Genomic DNA, 12,978 nt, shown 5'->3' on the forward strand with positions numbered 1-12,978 from the left:
AGGTCAGAAAGTTAACAGGCGGGGTCGGGCGACTCACCCGTCGATGATGAGGTGCTCGTAGGGGGCCTTCTTGTCACAGACAGGACACACCCAGGTGGGCTTCTTCTCATTCATTTGGATGTAGAGTGTGGCGTCAAAGCACTGCAGGTGGGAGCATGTCAGCGCCCGGCATGGGATCATCAGCCGCATCTTCCCCAGCTGCACAGCGAGCACACACACACGTACACGTACACGCACACACACACACACACACACACACACACACACACACACACACACACACACACACACAGTCAGGGCATGGAGAGGACATGCACAGCGGGGGTGAAGGGTTGTACGGGACACATAAATGTCAGAAATATGCCACATGATAGGGGTTGAGGAGACAGTTTGACAGGTGGTTCATGTACACAACCATGAGTTACATGCAGGAGGGCGTGCCGAGTCACATACGAAGGAGAGGAAAAAAACAGAAAAGAATGGACGAGCATGTTTTGGCATGACTGACTCTCTAGACCAGGGGTGTCAAACATGAGGCCCACAGGCCAACAGCGGCTCGCCAGGGGGTCCAATCTGGTGTAAAAATTATAGAGAAGACATTAACTGCAAATTCTAAATTTGTAAAACTATTAATTTAAAATAATTTCTAGACCATGACAAGTTATTTTGATCAGAAAGTAAAATACTATCATTGTTCTTTTGTCATTTTGTATCTCATTTTTGTAATTTGTCTTGTTTTTGTTGTCTTTTTGTCTTTCTTTTGTCTCGCTTCGTTTTTTTGTCTCATTTTTGTCATTTTGTGTTTTGCTTTATTCATTGTTTTGTGTATCATTTTTGTTGTTTTGTGTTTTTTTGTCTCACCTGCGTTGTCTACTTTTTTGTCACTTTTTTGTTTCAGGCTTTTGTCTCACTTGTGCTTTCTGTCTTATTTTTGTCATTTTGTGTTTTGTTTTATTCGTTGCTTTGTGTGTAATTTTTGTCGTTTCGTGTTTTTTTGACTCACTTGCGTTGGTTATATATATATTTTTTGTCATTTTGTTTGTCGCTTTTGTCATTTTTTGTGTCTTTTGTCCATTTTTTTCTCGTTTTGTAACTTTTTTGTCGAATTTTTGTTTTGTTTCTTGTTTGTCTCATTTTTTGTCAATTTGTGTATCGTTTTTTGTCATTTTCTATCTCATTTTTGTGATATTTTGTCTTGTTTTTGTTGTTTTTTTGTCTATTTTTGTCTGACTTGTCATTTTGATCATAAAGTAAAATACTATATCATTCTATTCCAGATACCTGTGACTAAATGTTTCGTGCCTTTGTAGATATTCTGTGATCTGGAAGTTGTAATGTGTAAATGATAAACTGAAGCATAATGTTATTGAGATTTAACTTATTTTTCTTAAGAAATTCCAGGTTGTTCATAATCTTTTGTAAAAAGATAATTCATTAAATGTGAACTTTTTTGCAGTAAAACAAACAAAAAAATTTGGAGTTGTCGTTATTTATAGGTTACCATGCTGCGATTTTACTGGTCCGGCCCACTGGAGATCAAACTGGGCTGCAAGTGGAACCTGAACTAAAATGAGTTTGACATCCCTGGTCTAGACGTGGAATTCATGAGGAGCGGGAGGGATGTTTACCGGGCAGAGCAGCGACACTCGAAGGCTGGTGGTGGCTATTTCACTGTCTGGGTCTGCTGTTAGCTTCTCTTTGACTGCAGAACACAAGTTAAGGACACATACATGAGTGCATGAGAAGGAAACAGCAGGACTTCTTCCTACAAACATGCTCAGTAAATCACTGTCAAGCTGCAACGCCATTCTGTAAATTTATTCAAAAGCTCCCCTTCGCACCTGAATCTTATTATCACTTCACATACAGCATAAAATATAAAGATAACCATCTGACTGGAGGAAAAAACAACAGATGTGTGTCAAGCAGCTGAAGTCCGTCGCTTAGAGCACATTTTCAAACCTTGCTGCACACAAAAATCACCAGAAAGCATGACGTATTTCTGCTCTAAGATAAACTATGGAACAAAAAACACACTGTAAAATGAAATCATCAAACGATATATCGACCAATTGACATCTGAGTTGAATTTATAAGGTCATAAACACACAGATGAGATATTTTATGAGTCACAAAGGACTGGGTTGTACAATCCGACCTTTTTTTCTCTCAATTACAACTTCCAATAACAAATGCCAAATAAATAGACATCAGATCTGATCCCAAGTCCCAAAATTTTTTAATTTGTCACTGCACAAAACTTGTTTGGGCCATTTTTTTAAATAACAGGAAGGGGTTAATATTGGCTCTGATGGATTATGGTGTGTCTCCAAATAAAGAGGCCTTACTGAGCGCTCTGGAGTGGTCTGGGTTTCTGATGCCTTTCGCCCGTAGTCTCTGCAGCAGCACCGTGGACGACTGCTGCTTCACCAGGTACACTGCCATGGAGTAACTCTGAGGACGCACAGGAATACAGAATGTGACCATGTGCAAAACGACAATTTAAATCTCACTTAAAGACAATTTGTCAGAGCTTGTGCCTGAGCAGTGTTACTCAGTGCGGCTTTCTGCTGCCACAGTCTTGCAAATATGAAGTCAATGTTAAGAATAAAAGAAGAGAGGGAAGGGAGAACTGGAGGACTGACAGTTTGTTATTCTGTAGTGGGTGAAGGTCAAGCTCCAGCCACCTTTTAATCAAACCGTCAGAAGTATTTGTTCGAAAATATTACATCAAACGCTTCTTTGAAGTTGTGGTTTTACCTTTTTCTACTCTGCTCCACCATTCAATGCTCACTCTCTCAATTTTTGGCTACAATAGGAAAACAACGCCACTCTCAGGGCTTCAAATTGAATTCCAAGATTTCCTATATAACCTAAATGTTACACTACATGTCCACTAGATGTGTTTTTCCTGCATGTAAAAGTGACGCACCTAAAAATTGGCCACTTGGTGGCCGTGTACTGAGACCAGTAGCCGATGTTCAACTCCTGCTTCCTTCTTCTCCAACTATCCTGCCCCTGATTGGACAAACGCATCGACTCGAGAGCTGTCTGCTCATGGATTTCAATCCGGACCAACATGGCGGCTCGGTCGCAAACTTTCTCTTTTATTACGAAAACAGTTCAGTGAAAAGTATTTCTGAAAGCATTTGAGGTGAGAAATAAGCTGTGCAGCAGCTGAATCTGTCCTGGTTTTAGTTTAACGACGGCTAGTTTAGACATTTGACCAAAGTTTGAAGATGTGATGGACCTCCGCACGCCACATCGAATTTACATAAATAGAGGTCTAGTCTATTTTATGCAAATGAGTGGCTGGGAGACAGACTGGATCTCAGCTCAAAAAGCACCGTAACCGGACCAGCATGCAACATGGTGCATTTCACATAGACACTGAATGGGATGCAGGAAATTGCTGGATCTAGTGCACACGTACCTTAATTTCTACGTTCTGTTTTGCAGCAACTTTTGCAGATTTTTGGTAGTTGCTGGTGTGTTTTTGCACCTCACTTCAAGAGATCCAAACTGTAGACGCCTTGCTGTAATGTATTCTTTTGCACATCTTGAAGTATTGCATTGGAGAAAGTTAAAGCAAGTGGCAAACTTTTGTGTTTCATCATTTCCTTGTGTCATTTGCCTGTGTAGGACATCACCTGCTCATGTGATGGTGGAGGTGTTTGGGTTTCCTAACTACCTGTGAGCAGGTGTCTTGATGATGCACAGATGATTTCTTTGTCTCACTGGTGTATCTTTTAATCACTCGCCTGTTTTGATCCCCCAAGACAAGAAAATTGCACAAAGCCATGAATTTTATGGTCACAATCTGATTAACAACCACAGTCATAAGACCTTGTGTCTGCAATAGAGGACATTGTTTATTAGGCAACAAATATCAGAAAACTGATTCCATGTATGGAAGACAACAAGAACACAACCAGGATGAATCTGCCTGGGGAAAGCATTAAGTACACAAAGCTAGTATTCTTTGAAGAATCACAAAACCGAGTGAGGAGCCGCATAACTAATTTAGCAATGTAATTATTTCAATCAAAAATGGATAAAGACGTTTCTCAAGAGAGCTGAGCTGAGGCACTTATTTGACCACAAACCCTGCAGTAGAACTTTAAAAGGAAACTTTACTGTTTGCTTTTTGTTGAAAATTTCTCCAACAGTCTCCAGGTTAGAAGCAAAGTGTCTAAGGTCACCTGGTGGTTTTTGACTTCTTAGAAAACTTTTAGCTAACATCACCTATCTACTCTTTTTCCATCCCTGATATGAAATAATAATTACAACTTTCATGGTTGAGACTTCTTTCCATTTGTCTCTTGCCAAAGTTTTGTTTCCTCTCCTTCTTTACATTTATTTTTAGCAGCTAACAAACAGTTGGTGCAGGAATGCTGCCATAGAAATCCAACAGGGAAAACTGTAAATGCGGGAACTTTCATATAACTTCATCAGTGACTCATTTTCTCCATCACCTTCCTGCTTCCTCATTTGATGATAGATATTGACTTAAAACAGACATTTAGTTAAATGAAAACATGTGAGATCGCCACTTTAAGTCTACATTTATTTTAAAATACAGAGTTTGTAGAGTTTGTCATCCATGTGAACTCAACTATCTATCCAACTTGGCTGGAGTTCTCTATTGGCTTTTCCTTATTAAAATATTGCGGAATGAAATCAGTTCATTCTTTTTTAATAACCCCGTATAATGGAGTCAAAACTGTCACTCCTATCATACGGCCTATAGTCGTGGGAAAATGACCAACTCTCACAGCATAAAAGATGAAACACAGCTCAGTATCTCTGGTTTTTCTTGGGGTGTTATCACTAAGAACTACTCGTGGTTTTTTGTCGACAATAAATCCTGCTGCCTCAGAACGCTGACTTTTCCTGATGATTTTTTGAAGATCTTTACCATTTGAACACAGTCTAATCTCAGACTCTGGCCCATGATTTGTGACTTAGTTTGCACTTTTCTTTCTCACCCTTCCGATCTCAGCAGTCCACGACACCACGATGGTGTTGGGGACGGTGGTGGACAACCTGACCAGTGAGGTAATGTTGATGGGCCGGCTGGGCCGCTTGGGCTCCACGCCGTTTTTGGTTGGAGGAAGATAACCCTGGAAGTCAGAAATTAATATCAGAAGCAGAATTCACACACTGTAAAAACTCTAAATCTTACCAAGTCTATTTGTCTTATTTTTAGTCAAAACATCTCATCCCACTTGATTTAAGATAAATTCACTTAACAAGAAACATTTCAGCAGATGGAGGGACTTGTTTTAAGACAATGCATCTTTAACATCTTAAGTCAAACAATCTTGAAATTATCTTGTGTTGAGTTGAATTTTACAAGAAAACTCAAAACAAATTTAATACATCTCAAATTAGGAGGTTACATGAAAGCAAAAATCTATTCTTGAGTGATAAATTGCTATTTTTTTTAGCATGCCTGGCTTATTTTAAGACAGTTAAGCTTGACAATCCTGGTAAAATAGAGCTTAAAATAAGTTTTCTCAGCTAATTTTAAGATCTCAAGATTCTAAATATCACATCTTATTTCAAGAAATCTTACCAAGACATTTTCACTTGTTCTATTGGCAGATTTTTTTTACTTATTTCAAAGGAAAAGTTCCTTGGAATAAACTTCCTTTTTTTTTTTCTTCTTTTTTTTCTCAGTGCATTAAGACATTTTTCCAGCTGGACTTGAATATCCAAATATCCAAATATTCGGTCGTTGTGGTGGTATCCGAATATTAATTTTGAGATACGAATAGTCCCATATCCGGAGCCCAGAAATTGCTATTCGAACCATTTTAAGTCATCTATCAACATTTAGTTGGATGAATATGTGACGGATTCTGCGCTCCTCACCGGCAGGTTACATGGCTTCCCGTTGACTTTCACACACAGATTTGGGGGAAAGTGGTCTTCCTGAGGACAGCTCGTCTCCGACAGGCAAAACCGCAGCTGAACTTGGACTGAGAAGTCGCATTTGGTCCCCGAGATGTCCCTTTAAGGGCAGAAACAGATTTATCAGCACACATCTGCAGAAACCTTGTACAGCTATGAATTATTCAGAAACAATTGGCCGTCCTGCACGGACAGAGCCGCGCTTCTCTTACATCGAGCTGCTGATCTGCTGAACTTGCTGCGGCGTTAATGCAAAGGCAAAACACGTCTCCTGAAACCGCTGGCTGTTGTCTGATGCTGTAGAGAGAGAGACAGAGAGGGAGGAGAGAGATGTTTAATAACTGGGAACATTAGACACAAAAAAGAAGGAAGGATGGCCTACTTTCTCACATTCGCATTACATGCATCAAGTTTTAACTGGGGCAAAATGTTGGCCAATTAAAGACAAACTGTGACCCTGGAACAGTGAGATAAACAAAACCAACCTCAGTAGATGAGACCAACATACAGTAACGCAGAAACTACTCTTCTTTTTTAAAAAATATAGAAAAGTGACGAAGCAGCGTCCGTCAGAAAGTGCAGCTTTATCAGGTGGACCTTGCAAGGATGAAACAAGCAGCTAAACAACACTTGGATGTCAAACCCAGATCTCACACTGAGGTGAAGATGAAGAAGAAAGTGAGCGTGCTCTATTTATAGGCCCACCCACAGGTGCTGGAAATAACCAGCGCTACTAACCCTGCCTCCATTAAAGAGACAGCAGGTCCACAAAGTCAAGAAAAATAAGTGTTGTGTTTGTGTAGGAGGTTAGCGTGAAACAGAACGACGAGGGTTCAAACCTCGCTGTGTTTTATATTTGGACATTGATTAAACCCCTAAAAGCCCATTTCTGCTCATTAAAGTTACATGTTTGAAAGTTTTTTTCCAGTAAAAATAATCTCTTATGGCTGGAAAATGGCTTAAATGCAACTCTACACCAGGGGGGTGTCAAACATGCGGCCCACGGGCCAAAACCGGTCCTCAAAGTGTAAAAATTCCAGAGAAGACATTAACTGCAGATTGTTAATTAGTAAAACTATAAATTGAAAATCATTTCTAGATAATGACAAGTTGTTTTGATCATAAAGTGAAATACTAGATTGTTCTTCTTTAGTCATTTTGTGTCGCATTTTTGTAATATTTTGTCGTTTTTGTTTTTTATCTTTTTTCTTTGATTTTTGTCATGTCTCGTGTTTTTGTCATTTTGTTTCACGCTTTTGTCTCACTTGTGTTTTTTGTCTTATTTTTGTCATTTTGTGTTTTGCTTTATTCATTGTTTTGTGTATCATTTTTGTCGTCTTGCTTCATGTTTTTGTCATTTTTGTCTCGTTTTGTTTCACATTTTTGTCATTTTTGTCAATTTTTTGTCACTTTTTATCTCATTTTTTGTCTCTTGTTTGTCATTTTGTCTCAATTTTGTAATATTTTTTCGTGTTTTTTTTGTCTTTTTTTCTTTCACTTTTGTCTCATGTTTTTGTCGTTTTGTTTCTCATTTTTGTCGTTTTGTGCTTCCTTTTTGTCTCACTTCTGTTTTTGTCTTATTTTTGTCATTATTTTGTGTTTTGCTTTATTCGTTGTCTATATTTTGTGATTTTGTTTCTCGCTTTTGTCATTTTTTGTATCGTTTGTCCATTTTTTTTGTTGCTTTGTAACTTTTTTGTCTAATTTGTTGTCTGTTTTTTGTTTTGTTTCGTGTCATTTGTCTCATTTTTTGCCATTTTGCTTCTTTCTTTTGTGGGTTTGTGTCTCCTTTTTGTAGTATTTTGTCTTGTTTTTGTCATTTTGATCATAAAGTAAAATACTATATCATTCAGTTCCAGATAACTGTGACTAAATGTTGTGTTCCTTTGTAGACACACATAATGTTGTTGAAACTGAACTTACTTTTCTTCAGAAATTTTAGGTTGTTCATGATGTTTTGTAAAAGATAATTCCTTAAATGTGAACATTTTTGCACTAAAACAATGGAAAAATTTGGAGCTGTGGTTATTTCTAGGTTATTGTGCTGCGATTTAACTGATTCGGTCCACTGGAGATCAAACTGGGCTGAATGTGGAATCTGAACTAAGATGAGTTTGACTCCCCTGCTCTACACCTTTGCCTCCTTTAATATGAACTGATCTATTAGGTGCTGCACACACAGTGAAACTACACAACTACACAACATCAGAGTCATTTAGAACTGGATTCTAAAGAAGTATAATGACAAAGAAAAACTCCACCGTGGAAGCTAGATTGTTATTTCGGTTTCCTGTGCATGAAACTCCTGAAGTTTGCATCAGTGTTTTCGAGACTTCCATTAATAAACTGCAGATTTAAGGTGGAAACCATAAGGATGACGGCTTATTTTGCTCATGATGTGTCTCCTATAAAAAACATCACGTGAACATTTTAACAAGGTCAAAAAAAATGTGATTTCCATTGAAGGGACCGTTTAAGTATTACCTCTCAGCGAGTGAGATGAAAAGATCAATACCGACGCAGCTGGAGGTGATAAGCTCGTCTTGGCGAATGAACTGGAGTCGAGGCAAGTCTGAGTCTGTCAAATATTTTCACAGCGATGTTGAAAATTGAAAACATGTTGCACCTCGTTTGTTTAATCTGTTTTCAGTAATGGAAAACCAGCAATTCTGACGAATTTCCCGATGAAGAAAACTATACGTCAGAAAATGTCAAACAGCGTTAATTATAAGACTCCAAGCTCATCAGGTCTTTATCGGTTCATACAGAACTGCATGCCGTTAATAACAGGCCTGTCTTTGACCTTTTCTGAATTTAGTTTTGGGTGTTTCCTCAGTTTGGTGAGACACAATATGTGGACTATAATGGAAACAAAGTACAGTATGCTGTGATAATCTGTGATTTCATGTTGTTTTAAAGACCCCCATGAGGAAAATCTAGTTTATTACTTTGTTAAAGTGTCTTGATAGTGTTTTTTATGTGATGAAAGACAAATCGTGAATGACAAGCAGCCGACATGATGGCTAAACTAGTCTACTGGTGACTAAAGTCTAAAAACATGGATTCAGACCTTCAGGGAATTCATACAAAACAAATTTAACCCTCCAAAGGGAGACATACTTTGAGAGTCAAAATTTCAACCCTAGAGTGTTATTGGAGGACAAAGGATTTTTTTTTTTTTACTTTTGTCATGTGGAAATTCAAGGTCAATGAAATTACCATATATGGTTCCTTGCCCGTTAGTGGTGAAAAAAAAAACATTCCAAGAAATGTATAAATCATCACTTGGCACAACTACTCAACCATCAAATGTGTGAGTTTCATCTAGTTTTGACGTTTCGACCGCAAATATGTAAGAGGACCGAGCCGCAAGTTCGTCTTTTTCCAACTTTGGAGAAAAGAGAAAGTTTGATACGTTCCAGGCCTCTGCTGATTGGTCAAATGCCACGATGTAGTGTGATGTAATGTAGAGCAATCTTCGCTGATTGGCTGGGTGGAAACCACATGCTTCTCGACCTCACTGAGAGGCAACGCCGTATTTAATGTGTGCAGAAGTCAGCAAATATGATCACCTGCCCGATGAACGGCTACAAAACTAATCCTGTCAACTTGCAGAGAAGGACTTTCTATTTTCTTTCTGTTTCCAGGTTGAACATATACAGCTGAATTACTGCAATATTACAACTTGCCCTTGTGTAGTTTTACAGCGTCTGAGCAGAGTCATAGGTGAGCTAGTGTGCTTGAGCTGCAGTGATTCCATGATTTGCATATTCTAAAGCAGGGGTGTCAATCTCATTTTAGTTCAGGTTCCACATACATCCCAATTTAGTCTCAACTCGAAATTATAATCACAGGTATCTGGAACTGAACAATATAGTATTTTACATTATGATTAAAACGACAAAAGTCAGACGAAGACAAAAAAACTCACCAAAAACAACATAAAATATCGTAGAAACGAGACACAAAACGACAAAATGAGGAAAAAAAATGACAAAATATGAGACAAACGACTCGAAACAAAACAAAAAAGAGACAAAAAAATTAGAAAAAGTTACAAAGCAACAAAAAATGGACAAACAACAAAAATGACAAATAATTATACAAATGACACAAACAGGACAACAAAATGACAAGCGAGAAACAAAATGACAAAAAAGCAGACAAACAGAAGCAAGACAAAAAAACCCACAAAACAATACACAAAAGAAAAACAATACAAAACAACAAGCAAAACATAAAATGACAGAAACAAGACAAAAAATTACACAAATGACACAAGCGAGACAAAAAAAAGGCCAAAAGAAACAAAACAACAAAAAAATCAACAAAATAAGCAAGACAAAAAAAAGCACAAAACGACAAAAACAAGACACAAAACAATGAATAAAGCAAAACACAAAACGACAAAAAACAGAAACAATATGACAAAAATCAGACAAAAAAACAAAACTAAATATGACAAAAATGAGACACAAAAGGACAATGTGCAATCTAGTATTTTATTTTATGATCAAAACAACTTGTCATGGTCTAGAAATTATTTTAAATTTATAGTTTTACAAAGAGGGGGCCAGATTGGACCCTCTAGCGGCCTGGTTTTGGCCCGCGGGCCACATGTTTGACACCACTGTTTTAAGTAATTAAAGCAACAGTTAAGATTCTGAAACGCATCCTCCTCGCTCAGTTTTACGACTTTCAGGCCAAAAGATTCCCACTGAGATTCAGCAGTTTTGTGACGTACACACAAAGGGAAGAAAAATATCACAGCAATGGTTGTATGGGCTGGAAGAAAGACTCTCACGATGAAAACTAAAAGCGGTCCTCCAGAGGGTCCAATCTGGCCCTCAAAGTGTAAAAATTCCAGAGAAGACATTAACTGCAGATTGTAAATTAGTAAAACTATAAATTTAAAATCATTTCTGGACCATGACAAGTTGTTTTGATCATAAAGTAAAATACTAGATTGTTCATTGTTCTTTAGACATTTTGTGTCTTGTTTTTGTAATATTTAGTTTTGTTTTTGTTGTTTTTTGTCTGACTTTTGTCATTTGTCTTATGTTTTTGTCGTTTTGTGCTTCCTTTTTGTCTCACTTGTGTTTTTTGTCTTATTTTAATCATTTTGTGTTGTGCTACATTCATTCTTTTGTGCATCGCTTTTGTCGTTTTGTGTTTTTTTGTCTCACTTGTGTAGTTTGTCTTTTTTTGTCGCTTTGTAACTTTTCTAATTCTTTGCCTCTTTTTTGTTGTTTCGAGTCGTTTGTCTCATATGTTGTCATTTTTTTCCTCGTTTTGTGTCTCGTTTCTGTAATATTTTGTCTTGTTTTGGTGGGATTTTTTGTCTTTGTTTGTCTGACTTTTGTCGTTTTAATCATAAAGTAAAATATCATATTGTTCAGTTCCAGATACCCGTGATTATAACTTCGAGTTGTGGTTATTTATATGTTGCTATCCTGTGATTTTACTGGTCTGGCCCACTTGAGATCAAATTGGTCTGAATGTGGAACCTGAACTAAGATGAGTTTGACATCCCTGACTTAAAGTTACGTTGTGGAGAGAATCTGTGTGCACATATATGTATGGAAAAAGCACACAGAGGTGATTTCTCTCCATGCAGGGCGTTGAAGGGGACAGTGTCTGTGGATGATTACTGGACCAATCACGCTGCTCCTCTCATCAGCCTTTCAAACAGCCATTAATTTACCCGGTAATGACCCATCTCGCCACCCACATGCTATATCATTTGCACGCATTTATTGTACGTCTTCTGAGCGGCAGCCTGTGTACTGCAGAATAAAACAGAGTGTGCTTTCGAACAACAGTCTTCCTCCTCTCCGGGCACACAGGTTATAAATAGAAAGTGCTCTCTCACTCTCTCACTCTGTCCTCGCTTGCTCTCTCTCTCTTTAACTCACTCTCTCTCTCTGGCAGTGGATTTGTTTCTGGTGTTTCAGTGTGTGTGGTTCGCAGAGATATGAGAAGGGTTGAAATGAGCTTTGATTGATGTCTTCCTCTATCTAGCTCACACACACACACACACACACACACACACACACACACACACACACACACACACACACACACACACACACACACACACACACACACACACACACACACACACACACACACACACACACACACACACACAAACTCCCATGGTGGCCTCTTTAGCTCTAGAGGTTTAAAATGCAAACACAGTGTTTGACATCAGCTTTAGGATGTTTTCTTTGTCTGGCACACGCAGAAGTCTGGAGAATTGAAAACTGTCAAATGCTGAAACCAGACAGACTCTTCTCCACCTATTCATCATCAGACAGGGTCTCATTTTAGTCATATTCTGCCGCGTTTTCATTGTTTTTTATTGAAGCAAAGTTCTTAGGAGGTTGCTTATGTTACACAACCTTTAAAGGAACGGTCCAACATGTGTTTATTTTTTTTGCTTTCTTGCTGAGAGATCATATTCGTCATATTAGTCAGTTAAGTCTGTGGTAGTCTCAGTAGAAAATAATGTCCTGGCTGTACTTCACTATCATTTCACTCAGCTTATTTGTATTTCTTTAAACCTTCACTTTTTAAAACTAAAAGTGAAGGATGCGGCTGCGGCGTTTCCTCCACAGCAGTGACGGATGGAATTCTTGTGGAATATTTGCATGAAAAAGGACAATTAGTGAAGTCATTTCTAACACCAGCTTCTACTCTGCATTGGAACTACAGTCTGGTGTGGGAAACACTGTTTGTCGTCTCTTTTAGCTCCACTGCTCTTTGTGTTAATATTGCTGGTCAGCAGTTATAAATGTTGTTGCAAATAGCAGGCGGTGTTTGTGAACGCTGCTCTATGTGCCGGCATTTGCAACAGCATTAATAAATGCCAGTCGATGGTATTAAAACATTGAAAGCCAGACAAAATTAGATGAAAAATGACTTCAGTTGCTTTCTCCTTACTGAAGCTCCGCTTTCCTTCTTCATCTTTGGAATAGAGACAAGTTTTAATTCATCTTGTTCATAATAATCCTGACCCCAGATTTAAGCAGTTCTTGGGTCTGGATAAGTAAAGTGTTG

General features: G+C 38.1%; 1 protein-coding gene across 3 annotated transcripts in view; it reads right to left on the reverse strand.

The window, feature by feature from the left end:
- pias1a (protein inhibitor of activated STAT, 1a) overlaps nucleotides 1-12,978 on the reverse strand; it is a 75,088-nt gene that overhangs the window by 11,561 nt on the left and 50,549 nt on the right. For all 3 annotated transcript variants that reach the window (XM_023270658.3, XM_055011646.1, XM_055011644.1), the window contains exons 3-8: nucleotides 6,129-6,213; nucleotides 5,878-6,016; nucleotides 4,989-5,123; nucleotides 2,349-2,454; nucleotides 1,629-1,702; nucleotides 38-198 (exon numbers count right to left, since the gene is read on the reverse strand). In XM_023270658.3, coding sequence (XP_023126426.1) covers nucleotides 38-198; nucleotides 1,629-1,702; nucleotides 2,349-2,454; nucleotides 4,989-5,123; nucleotides 5,878-6,016; nucleotides 6,129-6,213 — 700 coding nt within the window. The remainder of the gene's footprint in view (nucleotides 1-37; nucleotides 199-1,628; nucleotides 1,703-2,348; nucleotides 2,455-4,988; nucleotides 5,124-5,877; nucleotides 6,017-6,128; nucleotides 6,214-12,978) is intronic.

This window comes from Amphiprion ocellaris, chromosome 1, assembly GCF_022539595.1.
Source record: "Amphiprion ocellaris isolate individual 3 ecotype Okinawa chromosome 1, ASM2253959v1, whole genome shotgun sequence".
Taxonomy (NCBI): domain Eukaryota; kingdom Metazoa; phylum Chordata; class Actinopteri; family Pomacentridae; genus Amphiprion; species Amphiprion ocellaris.